This window comes from Dendrobates tinctorius, unplaced genomic scaffold (genome assembly GCF_039654945.1).
Source record: "Dendrobates tinctorius isolate UK_male_01 unplaced genomic scaffold, ASM3965494v1 ptg000051l, whole genome shotgun sequence".
NCBI lineage: Eukaryota > Metazoa > Chordata > Amphibia > Anura > Dendrobatidae > Dendrobates > Dendrobates tinctorius.
In genome coordinates, this window is record NW_027361719.1 from 3,747,672 (window position 1) to 3,765,099 (window position 17,428).

At 48.0% G+C, this 17,428-nt stretch overlaps 1 protein-coding gene across 4 annotated transcripts in view; it reads left to right on the forward strand.

Annotated features, from left to right (window-relative positions):
- Nucleotides 1–255: 255 nt before the first annotated feature.
- Nucleotides 256–17,428, forward strand: part of ATF1 (activating transcription factor 1) — a 28,965-nt gene continuing 11,792 nt past the window's right edge. For 2 of the 4 annotated variants that reach the window (XM_073576704.1, XM_073576707.1), the window contains exon 1: nucleotides 770–826. In XM_073576704.1, coding sequence (XP_073432805.1) covers nucleotides 785–826 — 42 coding nt within the window. In that variant the 5' untranslated portion in view covers nucleotides 770–784. The other 2 variants (XM_073576705.1, XM_073576706.1) reach the window with 2 other exon arrangements.

Here is a 17,428-nt window from a genome sequence, read left to right on the forward strand (position 1 = left end):
GCACAGGACGCTGCAGTCACAATGACTGTGTGTCACGTAATGTGATGTCAGCCTGACTGGAAGGGGCAGAACCATATTCCCGCCTGTGTGTGGCTGCCGCTCCCCCCCCTCCCTGCAGAACAATGAGATCACCGCTGACTGTGCGCCATACCTGGGGACGTACCAATGTTACAACTATGAAGGGGAATCCAGGTCAGTGTGAAGTAAGCGGAATACACTGCACGTCCCCTCCTCCCCCCCCTCTACGGGCTGTTCATCCAAGCTCCCAAACGGAAGAGGAATTACCTCCCGCCTTTCTCGAGCAGCACGTCACCATTGTAGTGACGTCACGGGCTACGCTGACGTCAAGTGAAGGCCTACCGGACGTCGTACAAGGTGCACCCCCTGCGCGGATGAGGGCGCTGTGTCCCGCCTGGACTCGGCCCCGCTGGGTTTGGCAGTTTTTGCGGTTCCTTGTCTGCGACTTTGTGAGGTTCTTCCTGTGACGGGATCCGGAGAGGAGGCGGCTCCCCTGGGGACCCGAGACGTTCACCCCGGTGATTGGCTGGAGCGGATCCCTGAGCTGTGAGTTCAGAGGACGCAGGTAATTAAAGCAAAACAGCCGCCTGAGCGGAGAGCGGGGCGGGAGCACCTGGCCGGGCCACGGGGAGGCCCGGGCTTCATCAGGGAGGCCGGCGCCGCTCCGGCCAGTGCTCCTGTGCACCACCGGCAGCGGGAACGTGCGAGCACAGGTGTCCTGCTGATGTGTTAAGCCGCTGGTGGCGGGCACACTGCATGTAACGTAATGGTGAACACTGCAACCACTGCACGTAATGTAATAGTGCCGGTACGCTGCATGTAATAGCAATATAGTGCCGGCTCACTATATATAATATAATGCTGACACAGTGTGCTCACTGCATCTAATAGTGACTGATCACTGCAATCACTTCATATAATAGTGCCTGCACACTGTATTCACTGCACATATATATTATTATAGCACCATTTATTCCATGGCGCTTTACATGTGAGGAGGGGTATACATAATAAATACAAGTACAGTAATCTTAAACAATACACGTCACGACTGGTACAGGAGGAGAGAGGACCCTGCCCGCGAGGGCTCACAATCTACAAGGGATGGGTGAGGATACAGTAGGTGAGGGTAGAGCTGGTCATGCAGCGGTTTGGTGGATCGGTGGCTACTGCAGGTTGTAGGCTTGTCGGAAGAGGTGGGTCTTCAGGCTCTTTTTGAAGGTTTCATGGTAGGCGAGAGTCTGATATGTTGTGGTAGAGAGTTTCAGAGTAGAGGGGATGCGCGGGAAAAGTCTTGTATGCGATTGTGGGAAGAGGGGATAAGAGGGGAGTGCAGAAGGAGATCTTGTGAGGATCGGAGGTTTCGTGCAGGTAAGTACCGGGAGATGAGGTCACAGATGTATGGAGGACTCAGGTTGTGGATGGCTTTGTTTGTCATGGTTATGGTTTTGAACTGGAGTCTTTGGGTAATGGGGAGCCAGTGCAGGGATTGATAGAGGGGAGAGGTCGGGGAATAGCGGGGGTGATAGGTGAATTATTCGGGTAGCAGAGTTTAGAGGGGAGTCCACAGAGCAGGAGGTTGCAGTAGTCAAGTTGGGAGATGATGAGGGCATGCACTAGAGTTTTTGCAGATTGTTGGTTGAGGAATTTGCGGATCCGGGAAATATTTTTGAGTTGAAGTGGAAAGGGCTTGGGGAAAATAAAGTTAGATCTTAGAACTGGCCTTCTATAAATTCAGAGCTAGCCTGGGGATGCATTTATGCAGGGGGGCACTTATGTACATGGAATTTTAGTACATGTATCAAAGTACGCTGGCAGTTATAACATGGCAGTTAGACAGGGCAGGAGACAGGTAAGACAAATAAATCTATTCCCTGTACATTTGGGCTACTGCAAATATATACCATATGCATTTGTGTAATTTATATCCTGGCCACTGCATTCACACACATCCACCACCCTGGCACTAACTCTCTACACTCCGTCCATATCGGCCCCTCACTCCTTTCCTCTCCTATGTATAGCACTCACGCTCTTTTCACATTGCTAAACAGCACTGATCCATTCAACATCAGAGACGCTCTCACAAATCACTTAACCATCTGCTTACTCTTTCTATCCTCCTCCTAGTTGCAGGAGATATTGCTCCCAACCCTGGTCCCCCATGTTATAGGAAGTAAAAAACCCCAACTGCTACACTCAGAAACCCCTCTAATCTTATAAATATTCCCTGCCTGCCATCTGTCTCTCTTAATTGTGCCCTTTGGAATTCTCGCTCAGTGTGTAACAAACTCTCCTTCATTCATGACTTTTTCCTTTCTAATTCTCTTAACCTTCTAGCTCTTACTGAAACCTGGATCCAGCAGTCAGACACCACCGCTGCTGCTGCTCTTTCATATGGTGGACTACACTTCTCTCATACCCCAAGATCAGACAATAGAGCAGGTGGAGGTGTTGGTCTGCTCCTATCACCAAAATGTACCTTTCAGGTTATCCCTCAAGTACCCTCACTAGTCTTCCCTTCTTTTGAGCTCCATGCTGTTAGACTCTACACCCCCTTCTCCATGCGAGTGGCGGTGGTATATCGTCCTCCCGGCTCCTCCCATTAGTTCTTGGATCATTTTGTCACTTGGCTTCCACATTTTCTCTCCTGTGACATCCCTACCCTCATCATGGGCAGTTTCAACATCCCCATTCCTCTTCCCCTCTCCCCATCTGCTACTCACCTTTTATCTCTAACCTCCTCGTTTGGCCTTTCGCAGCTTACTAATTCTCCAACGCATGAAGACGGAAACTCCCTCGACTTGGTCTTCTCTCGACTTTGTGCAGTGGATGATTTTGCAAACTCCCCTCTCCCGCGCTCTGACCACAGCCTTCTTTCATTCTCTATGAAGAACTGCCAGGCTGCTCAGGTCATCCCCACTGTCCATACTTATAGAAACATACAGGCCATTAACACCCAGAAACTTACGAAGAACTTGCAGTCTTCATTGGCCCCTATCTCCTCCCTTTCATGTCCTGATTCTGCATTGAAGCACTACAATGACACACTTCAAAGTGCCCTGGATGAATTTGTACCTCCTATACCTAGAACACCACAACACAGATGGCGACAACCCTGGCACACCCTACAAACACTTTTCCTGCAGCGGTGCTCCAGGTGCGCCGAACGTCTTTGGAGAAAATCCAATCTACACGAAGATTTCATCCATTATAAGTTCATGCTTAGAACATACAACACTGTCCTTCACCTCTCCAAACAAGCCTATTTCAACACCCTCATCACCTCACTGTCCAATAACCCGAAACGTCTTTTTGACACTTTTCATTCTCTACTCAACCCAAGAGTACAGGCCCCAACCACGGAGCTCCGAGCTGACGATCTGGCCAATTACTTCAAAGAAAAAATTGACCAGTTCAGACAGGAAATTATCTCACAATCACCTCATGCCATGCACTGCTCCATGCTAATTCTCTGGGATCTCTCTGCAGGATTCGACACTGTGGATCATCAGGTCCTCCTCTCTATGCTTCGTTCGTTCCATTGGCCTCAAGGACACCGTTCTCTCCTGGTTCTCCTCCTATATCTCTGACCGCTCCTATACTGTATCTTTTGCCAGTTCCTCCTCCTCTCATCTTCCCCTTACTGTTGGGGTTCCTCAAGGATCAGTCCTAGGCCCCCTGCTCTTCTCTTTGTACACTGCCCCTATTGGTCAAACAATCAGTAGATTTGGTTTCCAGTACCATCTCTATGCTGATGACACCCAACTATATGCTTCTTCTCCTGACATCACGCCAGCCTTTCTAGAAAACACCGGCGATTGTCTAAACGCTGTGTGTAACATCATGTCCTCACTATATCTGAACCTGTCAAAGACTGAACTCCTTGTGTTTCCTCCTGCTACTAATGTATCTATACCCGACATTGCCATTTCCGTGTGTGGTTCCACTATTACTCCCCAGCAACATGCCGCTGTCTTGGGGTCATACTTGACTCCGAGCTTTCCTTTGTCCCCCACATACGATCACTGGCTTGCTCTTGTTATCTGCACCTCAAAAACATTTCTAGAATTTGACCTTTTCTTACTTTTGACTCCGCAAAAACTCTTACTGTTTCTCTTATTCATTCTTGTCTTGACTATTGTAACTCTCTTCTAATCGGCCTCCCTCTTACCAAACTCTTCCCCCTCCAATCTTTCTTGAATGCTGCTGCCAGGATCATATTCCTCGCCAATCGTTACACCGATGCCTCTACCTTGTGCCAGTCATTACACTGGCTACCCATCCACTCCAGAATTCAGTGTAAACTTATTACCCTCACCCACAAAGCCCTCCATGGCTCAGCACCACCCTACATCTCCTTCCTTGTTTCAGTATTCCACCTTATCCGAGCCCTCCATTCTGCTGATGACCTGAGGTTAGCATCCACAATAATCAGAACCTCCCACTCCCGTCTCCAAGACTATACACGTGCTGCGCCAATTCTTTGGAATGCACTTCCCAGGTCAATACGATTAGTCCCCAATCACCACAGTTTTAAGCGTGCCCTGAAAACACATTTATTCAGACTGGCCTATCGCCTCAACACATTAACCTAATCTATCCCTATGATGGCACAACCAAAAGTTTTTACCATAACCAGGTTCCCCGCATCATGTTCCCACATGCTTTATGCATCCATTAGCCCTCTGTGTCTGTACTGTTACACACGTAACATTATGGCTGGTCCATATAATCAGGGCAACTGTTACCACCCACTTTTCGTGTCTACCTCTTTCCTCATAGATTGTAAGCTTGCGAGCAGGGCCCTCATTCCTCTTGGTATCTGTTATAATCTATGTGATTATTGTTATGCTGTAATGTCTATCGTCTGTACAAGTCCCCTCTGAAATGTAAAGTGCTGCGGAATATGTCGGCGCTATAGAAATAAAATTTATTATTATTATTGTTTGAAGGAGAAATCAGAGTCAAGGGTTACCCCAAGGCAGAGAGTTTGTGGGACTGGAGAGAGTAGCCAGCCATATACTTTAATGGATAGGTCTGTTGGAGGAGTAGAGTGAGATGGGGGAAAGATGATTAATTCTGTTTTGTCCATATTAAGTTTTAGAAATCTAGCAGAGAAGAAGGATAAAAAAGCAGACAGACATTGTGGGATTCTCGTTAGTAGGGAGGTGATATCTGGTCCAGAGATGTAGATCTGTATGTCATCCGCATAGAGGTGATACTGAAAGCCGTGAAATTCTATGAGCTGTCCGAGGCCGAAGGTGTAAATGGAGAAGAGCAGGGGCCCTAGAACTGAACCTTGCGGGACTCCGACTCATACAGTAGGGGGCGAGGTGAGGAGGTGGTGTGCGAGTGGGAGACGCTGAATGTCCTGTCTACTATTTATGATGAGATCCAAGATAAGGCCAAGTCAGTGATGCCAATAGATGAGAGGGTCTATAGTAATAGGGAATGGTCCACTGAGGAGGAGGAGTAGTGTCGCTTGGCTTTGGCGGTTAATAGGTCATTGGTGACCTTAGGGCAGTTTCAGTGGAGTGGTGCGGCCGGAAGACAGATTGTAAGCGGAAGAGGGAGCAAGAGGATAGGTGGGAGGACAGTTCAAGATGGACCTGTTGTTCCAGTAGTTTTGAGGCATGGGGAGAAGAGATATAGGGCAATAGCTAGATACAGAGGATGGGTCGAGGGAGGGCTTTTTGTGGATGGGTGTGATTGAGGCATGTTTGAAGCATGAGGGGGAAAACACCAATTGTTAGTGATAGGTTGAAGAGATGGTTTAGGGTTGGGAAGAAGACTGTGGTGAGGTTTGTGATGAAGTTGGATGGGATCATGAGAGTAGAGTGGAGAGTCGAATAGTAATATTATAGTGCCAGCACACTGAACTCACTGCATATGATGGTGCCATCACACTACATGTAATGGTGTCTGCACACTGTAATAACTGCAAATGATAGTAATAAAATAATGCCAGCACACTGCATATAAGGCCGCCACACTGTAAGCACTGCACATAATAGTAATATAATAGTGCCTGCACCTAAAAGCAATATAATAATGCTGACTCACTGCATATATCAGTGCCAACACACTGCAACCACTGCATAGTCTAGTGCCGGACTGCGGCAAGCACTGCATAGACTAGTGCCGGACTGCGGCAAGCACTGCATAGACTAGTGCCAACACACTGCAACGACTACATAGTCTAGTGCCGGACTGTGGCAAGCACTGCATAGACTAGTGCCAACACACTGCAACCACTGCATAGACTAGTGCCGGACTGCGGCAAGCACTGCATAGACTAGTGCCAACACACTGCAACTACTGCATAGACTAGTGCCAACACACTGCAACTACTGCATAGACTAGTGCCGGACTGCGGCAAGCACTGCATAGACTAGTGCCAACACACTGCAACGACTACATAGTCTAGTGCCGGACTGCGGCAAGCACTGCATAGACTAGTGCCAACACACTGCAACCACTACATAGTCTAGTGCCGGACTGTGGCAAGCACTGCATAGACTAGTGCCAACACGCTGCAACCACTGCATAGACTAGTGCCGGACTGCGGCAAGCACTGCATAGACTAGTGCCAACACACTGCAACTACTGCATAGACTAGTGCCAACACACTGCAACTACTGCATAGACTAGTGCCAACACACTGCAACCACTACATAGTCTAGTGCCGGACTGCTGCAAGCACTGCATAGACTAGTGCCGAAAAACTGCAACTACTGCATAGATTAGTGCCGGACACTGCTTATAATAGTAATATAATAATGCCAGCACACTGCAATCACTGAATAGAATAGTTACAGCAAACTGCATAAAATGGTGCCAGCACATGGTAAGCACTGCATGTACTGCACAGAATAGTGTGAACACACTGCAATCACTGCATATAATCATAATATAGTGCCTGTTTACTGTATATAATATCTCCAGCACACTGCACTAACTGTAAATGATAGTAATATAATGATGCCAGGACACTGCAATGACTGCATATAATGGTGCCAGCATTACCGTCACACATCTGATGCATGGGGATGTCTGTGAGCGGCTACATTGTATCTCTGCGGCGCCTCCTGTTGATGAGTTATGGCCACATATTGTAATATAGCTGGAGGCGATGCTCAGCAGTGGAGGTGATGGGGTAGTGCTGGGATCCGCCATTACTTCCTGGTCTGTCCCTCAATCACTGATCTAAGGCTACATTCACACATCCATGTGTCGCCATCCAAGAGAAGGAACAAGTTATTTCTCTGGTGTCATCCTTGTTGCTTCAGTTTCTTTTTGTCTTCAGCTTCTTTTTTCGCTGGTAGACTGTGTAGATTTTGTAGCCTTTGACTCTTGGCAGTGTATCAGTTACAAACTGATGGTGCCCTGGAGTTCAGGATGTCTTCCTCCTTTCATCTGTAGCTCAAGGATCCCCATAAAGGCGGGGGTCAGTTTTTATTGATGTGTGTATGATTCGATGAAACTCTGGGGGTGTTTGCTGTCCTAAAAAAAACTGAACGGCCAGCACTAGGATGTGTGCATTCAGCCTTAGAATGAAGTGCCTGCTCTTGTAGCCGTAATAGGCGTCCGGTCACACGATGAATGAGCAAAACGTCACGGGATGATCTTTTGTGCTGCACATCAGTCTCGGCAGCAGGTTAACAAGACCTGCGCTGCCGAGAACATGTTGTAGATCAGCCGGTCGGTATAAACAACTTTTAAGGCTGTGTTCACACGATCAGGAAATAGCAGCATTTTAGACTCCGCATATTCTTGTTGCGTTCTAATCACGCAGTTAAATCCGCATGTGTTCAGTGATCTTTGCGGATTTACCGCATTTTATGACTGGATATGGTTGCAGATAATTGACACGCTGCGGCTCGTAAACCCGCACCGCAGGTGAGTTTCCGCAGCGTTAAATAGGAGCACAGTAGGTATAGGATTCCTATAAATCCCATCCCCTGTGCTTATAATGTAGAGCGCAGCGTCCAGAACGCTGCTATTCCTGATCCTGCACACGTACCCCAAATGGTATGGACACAAAGTAATTCAGTCGCGGTGCGCCTCCACACAGTGTCTGCTTTACCATCAGTCTTTCCACAGTGACTTTCAATTATGGATAAATAAATCTGTTAAAAAGCGTCTGTAGACTTCATTATACAATTTAGATCGTTTGACTTTACAGTTTGGAAGGTTTTGAGAACTGCATAAATCATAAATAATTCTCTATAGTAGTGTTTTTTGGAATATGTGGACACCATAGAATTATGACTGAGACCCGTGTAGAAGTTACCTGCTTTTATTCTTGCCATGGGACACAGAATCTCAATCTAATTTACCTCTGCTCCTCTGGTGCATGAGCCACATACAGCCACTGCATCCAGCGAGGGCTACTTACTCTAAGAATTTGGAAGTTGTTTTTGTTTCTTTTTTCAGAAACTTTTTTTTTTTATTGAAAAACTTTTTTAGTGTAACAAATGAATGAAAAAAATATCCCAACCCCCATCCCCGGCCTTGCCGAAACATAGGGGCTGATTCATCAAGAACGGCATAGCGCATACTTCTCCAACACCATACTTGCTGACGTACAAGAAGCGCCAAATTCAAGAGGCGCAAGCCACTTTGAGTTCAACACTACTTGTGAGTGGCGTGTCCCTCCATAAGTGTTACTCCAGGGGACTGGAGTAACATTTTTGCCTCGCGAAACGCCTTCCAATTTGGCAGCATTGATTCAAACTGGTGCAAAGTTTTTTTTATGGCACACAAATTTTGCAGCTTTTTTTTTTATTTTAGGCTGGGGTTACATGGCAACTTTGGGTGTAACACACATTCCAAAAGTGCTAATTGCCGCTGCACTATCACATAGGAATAGGATTGTGTTATAATATAGGGATCAGGGTTTTGTGTTAAATAAGCGTGTTTGCCCCCCAAAAATTGGAACACTAAAACACCACATCCTAGATATCACAGAATTAAATATTTCAGTTGCAAATCTTTGTTCATTATAGTGGAATGCACTGTGAACAATAAAACATAAAAATGATCAATGTAAATCAAAATTAATATCCCAACGAGGTCTGGATTTGGAATGATACTCAAAATCAAAGTAGAAAATCAAATTACAGGCTGATCCAACTTCAGTGAAAATACCTCAAGACAAGGAAATGATGCTCAGTAGTGTAAATGTTCTCACCCCTAGAGGTACAGTAGCATGAGACGGTGTCTATAACCCACAGAAGTTGCTAAGGTAGTGCAGCTTATCCAGGTTGGCACATCAATGCGAGCTGTGACAAGAAAGGTAACTGTGTCTTCAGGACAATGTCCAGAGCATGGAGCAGATACCAGGAGAGAGGCCAGTACACTAGGAGACATGGGGGCCGTATGAGGGCAACAACCCAGCAGCAGGACCGTTAGCTCCTCCTTTGTGCAAGGAGGAGCAGTGACAGAACCCTGCAAAATGACCTCCAGCAGGCCACTAACATCCATGTGTCTCCTCAAACTGTCAGAAACTGACTTCATGAGGGTGATATGAGAGCCTAACGTCCACAAGTGGGTCCTTACAACATAACACCATGCGGGGCAATTGGCATTTGCCAGAGAACACCAAGATTGGCTGATTTGACAATGGTTCCCTGTGCTCTTCACAGATGAGAGCAGGTTCACACTGAGCACATGCGACAGAGTCTGGAGACGCCACGGAGAACGTTCTGCCTGCAGCATCCTTTAGCATGACCGGTTTGGCAGTGGGTCAGTAATGGTGTGAGGAGACATTTCTTTGGAGGGCCGCACAGCCCTCCATGTGCTCGCCAGAGGTAGCCTGACTGCCATTAGGTACTGAGATGAGATCCTCAGACCCATTGTGAGACCATATACAGTTGCAGTGGGCCCTGGGTTCCTCCTAATGCATGACAATGCTAGGCCTCATGTGGCTGAAGTGTGTCAGAAGTTCCTGCAAGATGAAGGCATTGATGCTATGGACTGGCTTGCCCGTTCCCCAGACCCAAATTCAATCGAGCACCTCTAGGATATCATGTCTTGTTCCATCTACTAATGCCATATTGCACAACAGACTGTCGAGGAGTTGACTGATGCTTTAATCCAGGTCTAGGAGGAGATCCCTCAGAAGAACATCATCCGCCTCATCAGGACCATGCCCAGGTATTGTAGGGAGGTCATACAGGCACGCGGAGGCCACACACACTATTGAGCATCTTTTCCTTGTCTTGAGGCATTTCCACTGAAGTTGGATCAGCCTGTAATTTGATTTTGCACTTTAATTTTGAGCATCCTTCCAAATCCAGTCCTCCATGGGATATTAAATTTGATTTACATTAATCCTTTTTATGTTTTACTAGATGGTGGCCCGATTCTAATGCATCGGGTATTCTAGAATATGTATGTAGTTTATTTATGAAGTTTTAATAATAATGCAGTAATGCACCCCCCAATCCTGATATGCATGGTCCTCTCACCCCCAATCCTGTTATGCATGGTACCCCTCACCCCCCAATCCTGTTATGCATGGTCCCCCTCACCCCCCCTTTCCTGGTATGCATGGTCCCCCTCACCCCCCCTTTCCTGGTATGCATGGTCCCCCTCACCCCCCCTTTCCTGGTATGCATGGTCCCCCTCACCCCCCCCTTTCCTGGTATGCATGGTCCCGTCGCCCCTCTTTCCTGGTATGCATGGTCCCGTCGCCCCTCTTTCCTGGTATGCATGGTCCCGTCGCCCCCCCTTTCCTGGTATGCATGGTCCCGTCGCCCCCCTTTCCTGGTATGCATGGTCCCGTCGCCCCCCTTTCCTGGTATGCATGGTCCCGTCGCCCCTCTTTCCTGGTATGCATGGTCCCGTCGCCCCTCTTTCCTGGTATGCATGGTCCCGTCGCCCCTCTTTCCTGGTATGCATGGTCCCGTCACCCCTCTTTCCTGGTATGCATGGTCCCGTCACCCCTCTTTCCTGGTATGCATGGTCCCGTCACCCCTCTTTCCTGGTATGCATGGTCCCGTCACCCCTCTTTCCTGGTATGCATGGTCCCGTCACCCCTCTTTCCTGGTATGCATGGTCCCGTCACCCCTCTTTCCTGGTATGCATGGTCCCGTCACCCCTCTTTCCTGGTATGCATGGTCCCGTCGCCCCTCTTTCCTGGTATGCATGGTCCCGTCGCCCCTCTTTCCTGGTATGCATGGTCCCGTCGCCCCTCTTTCCTGGTATGCATGGTCCCGTCGCCCCTCTTTCCTGGTATGCATGGTCCCGTCGCCCCCCTTTCCTGGTAAGCATGGTCACCCTCACCCCCCACTTTCCTGGTATGCATGATCACCCTCACCCCCCCATTGCTGGTATGCATGATCACCCTCACCCCCCCCCATTGCTGCTATGCATGATCACCCTCACCCCCCCCCCATTGCTGCTATGCATGGTCACCCTCCCCTTCCCCCCCCCCCCTTTCCTGGTATGCATGGTCACCCTCCCCCCCTCCCCTTTCCTGGTATGCATGGTCACCCTCACCCCCCCCCCTTTCCTGGTATGCATGGTCACCCTCATCCCTCACCCCCCCTTTCCTGGTATGCATGGTCACCCTCATCCCTCACCCCCCCTTTCCTGGTGTGCATGGTCTCCCTCACCCCCCCTTTCCTGGTGTGCATGGTCACCCTCACCCCCCCTTTCCTGGTGTGCATGGTCACCCTCACCCCCCCCCCCCCCCTTTCCTGGTGTGCATGGTCACCCTCACCCCCCCCCCCTTTCCTGGTGTGCATGGTCACCCTCACCCCCCCCCCTTTCCTGGTATGCATGGTCCCGTCACCCCTCTTTCCTGGTATGCACGGCGCTCTCACCTCCCCTTCCTGGTATGCATGGTCCCGTCGCCCCCCTTTCCTGGTATGCACGGTCCCCTCACCTCCCTTTCCTGGTAAGCATGGTCACCCTCACCCCCCACTTTCCTGGTATGCATGATCACCCTCACCCCCTCATTGCTGGTATGCATGGTCCCCCTCCCCCCCATTGCTGATATGTATGGTCACCCTCCCCCCCCCCCCCCCCTTTCCTGGTATGCATGGTCACCCTCACCCCCCCCCCCCCTTTCCTGGTATGCATGGTCACCCTCACCCCCCCCCCCTTTCCTGGTATGCATGGTCCCCTCACCTCCCTTTTCCTGGTATGCATGGTCCCGTCACCCCTCTTTCCTGGTATGCACGGCGCTCTCACCTCCCCTTCCTGGTATGCATGGTCCCGTCGCCCCCCTTTCCTGGTATGCACGGTCCCCTCACCTCCCTTTCCTGGTTAGCATGGTCACCCTCACCCCCCACTTTCCTGGTTAGCATGGTCACCCTCACCCCCCACTTTCCTGGTATGCATGGTCCCGTCACCCCTCTTTCCTGGTATGCACGGCGCTCTCACCTCCCCTTCCTGGTATGCATGGTCCCGTCGCCCCCCTTTCCTGGTATGCACGGTCCCCTCACCTCCCTTTCCTGGTAAGCATGGTCACCCTCACCCCCCACTTTCCTGGTATGCATGATCACCCTCACCCCCTCATTGCTGGTATGTATGGTCACCCTCCCCCCCCCCCCCCCCTTTCCTGGTATGCATGGTCACCCTCACCCCCCCCCCCCCTTTCCTGGTATGCATGGTCACCCTCACCCCCCCCCCCTTTCCTGGTATGCATGGTCCCCTCACCTCCCTTTTCCTGGTATGCATGGTCCCGTCACCCCTCTTTCCTGGTATGCACGGCGCTCTCACCTCCCCTTCCTGGTATGCATGGTCCCGTCGCCCCCCTTTCCTGGTATGCACGGTCCCCTCACCTCCCTTTCCTGGTTAGCATGGTCACCCTCACCCCCCACTTTCCTGGTTAGCATGGTCACCCTCACCCCCCACTTTCCTGGTATGCATGATCACCCTCACCCCCTCATTGCTGGTATGCATGGTCCCCCTCCCCCCCCCATTGCTGATATGTATTGTCACCCTCCCCCCCCCCCCCCCCCCCCCCCTTTCCTGGTATGCATGGCCACCCTCACCCCCCGCCCCCCCTTTCCTGGTATGCATGGTCACCCTTCCCCCCCCCCCCCTTTCCTAGTATGCATGGTCACCCTCACCCCCCCCCTCCCCTTTCCTGGTATGCGTGGTCTCTGTTATAAAAAAAAAAAGTTATATATTCACCTACCGAGATTCTCCGATCTTCTTTCCACGCGCCCGGCCTCGCGGTCCCAGTAATGCATTGCGCGAAACACCACTGATGACGTCATCTCTGGTCTAAGGCGCAAGGCATTACTGGGACCGTGAGGTCTGGCGGCCGCGACCAATCAGCGGCAGGTGCAGCTTACCGTTACAAACAGCTGCGCCTGTCGCTGATTGGTCGCGACCGCCAGGCCTCGACCAATCAGCGACCCGCGATTTTGGTTACAGACAGACATGATAAGGCGTTTATATATAGATTCTTCTCAACACATTCTACTACGTAATGAATAAAGATTGCAGCTTGAACATTTCATTCAGTGCTATCTAGGATGTGGTATTCTAGTGTGTGTGTGTGTGTATGTGTGTGTATATATATATATATATATATATATATATATATATATCCGGGACTGGCATCCGCACCGTCACAGCTACAGCCACCAAATTTGGCACAGTCACACGTCTGGACCCCGAGAGCGTCATAGGCTATGGTGTGAGGTGAACTTTTAACCCCACGCGTTCCAATTCACCAAAACAATTTTTCCCTATCTACATAATGGGGAAAAAGTGAAAGGAAAAGTGTTGGAGGCAAATTGACAGCTGCCAGATGTGAACAAGGGGGACTTAAAGAATGAGAGCGATGGCACCAAAGAGTATATACCGTACAGTTGCTAAGGTGGGGCCCTGACATGGGATACTCACCACACACGGGGATATGAACACACACAAAATGCGCCACACACTACCATGTGTTCAACACATATACCACCCTCCGCACACATTTCACCACACATACACCAACCTCGCAACATAAAAGTCGAAACACAAAAGTCACCACTCAAAACTCACCACGCTGTCCCAGAGCTGTTTAGAAGATGAAAAATGAGCTGTGATTGGTTGCTATCAGCAACAGTTTTCTTTGTAGACAGTTGTGGTAACTGAGGCCTATTATTCTTATCATTCCTATGGTGTTATCGTCTATTAGATACCAGGGCTGTGGAGTCGGTAAGCCAAACCTGCGACTCCGACTCCTCAATTTCCCTTACACCGACTCCATGACTCCAACTCCCACATATATTACTTATATTTAAGTGAAAAATTTATTGTAGTACAATGTGAACATCAGACATTTAATCATTTCTACGATACAATAATCAAGATATTTAGATAGAACATAATATATATTTATACAACTTTAGAACACAAAAAACTGTAATAAATTGTAAATATGTAATACGCTGCGTCGCTGTATAATATCGATTACATACATACGGTACAGACCAAAGTTTATAAGACATATTTTCAGTTGTTTCACACTTTTTTGTTAATTATATAATTCCACATGTGTTAATTCATTGTTTTGATGCCTTCAGAGTGAATCTACAATTTTCATAGTCATGAAAATAAAGAAAACACTTTGATTGAGAAGGTGTGTCCAAACCTTTGGTCTGTACTGTGTGTGTGTGTGTGTGTATATATATATATATATATATATATATATATATATATATATACACACATGCACACACACTATGACTTATCTTGGCTAAGATAAAGCCTAGATCCTCAGGCTACATTCACACTATGGGCGTAGCCAGGATCAAACCTGGGGGGGGGGGGGGCAGAATCTCATACTGTTCCGCAGAATTTCATACTGCACACCTCAGCTGCTGCAGAACCTCATACTTCACACCCCTACACTTGAAAATAAAGCCTGCACCTTAAGAAGATGTGGTGGTGATGAATGCAGTCTATTTATTCCAACTATCAGTTGATGTTACTGAAGACGAGCAATGCCTGTCCTGGGCGTCCTTTTGGGCAGCTATGAGGTGTACCTGACTGGTGCTAAAAAAAAAAGGAGTGTTAGTCTGTGTGCTATCCGGCTTTCATTCTTTTTGGTACAGATATGATATGGATAGACAGATATGGATAGATAGAGCATATTTCTAATCTGCTTTTGCTATTGTAAACATTATCTATGAGGTCAAAAACCTTTCAGGTGATGCGGTTTTTTAAAAAGCTGATCTGCTTTTGCAACTGAAAAACGTATCCTCAACGCAGGAAAAGCGCTGTGTGTGAATGTAGCCTTAGATCAGGAATAGAATAGTCATTTATAGGACATTTCATAACTTTCCCAAATTCCTATGAAAAAATATTCACATTCTGCATTGAATTACTGTACCCAATTTATTATATATTTTAGGAGTCGGAGTCGGTCCATTTTATTCCGACTCCACAGCCCTGGTTAAAGGGGTTGTCCATTACTCGAATAACCCATTCGTAAATTCTATGTTCCCCAGTGTAGAATAAAATTAACATGTTCCCATCCCGCACTAGCATCGTTTTAGCGATGTTGATGCGGGTCTCCCAGGGCTTGTGTGACATTGTGCCATGTGATCCCTGCAGCAAATCGTGGCTGCTTCAATCGCACTGCATTCAGATGAACCTCGGAAAAGAGTATGTGAGAACCGCGGCCCATAGTGATCGCTGATTGGCTGCAGTGCCAGGTGTGACATGAGCCCTGGGAGATCTCTGGAACAGTCCTGCTGCGCTAGGGGAGTATCTGTTAGTTTTATTTTACACTGAGGAATATGTAATTTAAGAAGGCGTTATGGGCGTAGTGACAACCCCTTTAACATAAAAACTGATTTAAACATTAGGTCTTTTTCTGCTTACACATTCCCATTACCCTTTTCCTTTTTATGATTTATAATGTGGTCTACATTTGTAGTGTGGAACCTCTGGCCTCCAGTCAAAGTGAGCAGGAGTGAAGAAGTCCTCTCTCCTGCCCCCTCAGGTCCCCACAAGGCCAGGTGTGTGAAGTCGCCAGTTTTCCATTGGGATCACGTTGCGCACACTGATCTCTGCATGCTTTGCTGATCTGGCAGGAAAGTGATGAAATGGGCTTGTGGTCACCATGAGTCATGGCCTGAGGGTTCCACTGGTGCCATCACCGTATGCGATCACAACATGCGGCACATTTACATTGTAAAAGCTTCACTGGAAGCGAATCATTGAGCTGTAAATAAGGAGTCCATCATACTATATAGTTGGCCTGTGCAGAGATGTAGTATTATTAATTTATAGAACACCATTGATTCCGTGGTGATAACGCAGCTCCTTGAATGATAAATGAGTACACCCTGAGTGAGGTCACTGCTGCTGTAGGTCTGTGTCCATTGATGAATCGTCATCACGCCTGGTGTGGTGTCACCAGCGAGGTGGACACCATGAGATCCGGCCTGGACTGACACACTTTAGCAAATAGTCAGGCTCCGAGAGGCATTTGTGCTGACGTAATGACCTCTGGATCTACAGTACACAAGAATGTTTTCATTCACTGACTGCAAACAGATTTTTCAAATGGTGAGGTAGTTAAAATAAAATAATCAGGAGAGGCCTGTACATTGGGTGAAGGCTTAGTATATAGTTCTCACATGTGTTCACGCCCTGCTGTAATGGCCAATATCACAGATGACGTCAGTCCTGCCCGTGTAACCCCACAGATGCCATAGTCTGTGCCGATCATGGGCATATAAGTGGCTATACGTTGAAATCTTCCAAATCAACGTCCCTTAAATGAAGTCTGCCACCCCCAAAACTGAAATTGAACTATTTAGACAGTCATATAGGGGACCCTATAAAATCAGACTTATAAAATGAAATGACTAAGATCTACAGTATATCAAAAACAGTTAAGTAAATAAAGGGGCTTCAGTGTGCGCCCCCTCAATTACTAAATGCAGTTATCAAATAAAATTAGTACAGCACAAGCAAAAAAAAATCCCTCATACAGCTTTGTCGTTGGAAAAATAATAAAAGTTAGCGAATTAAAGATATTACGGATTATTTTACTGCTTACTATAAATGTAATTGCACACTTTATCTTGCTGCATGCATCGGAAACCCTGCCCGCTGACCGCATGATGTAGGTTAAAGATCTGGAGGCCACTGGAGATCTCTATGGGTGGGTGAGGAAGCGCCGCGGCTTACTGCATGCATCCGTCACCCTTCATTCTCTGCCTCAAGAAGCAAACCCTTTAGGGCTCGTGGGTTATGGCTTGTTCACTATCATTGTTAGGAAAGGCCAGGAAATGCAAATTTCGCAGTTTTATAAAAACCCAGCCTCCTCTAACCTTGTTGCAAAAAACAGCAGCCAGGTGTTCTTCTAAGTAGCTGCCTAGCACTCTGAAAATGAAAATAGTGGAGGCCCACAAAGCAGGGGAAAGCTATAAGAAGA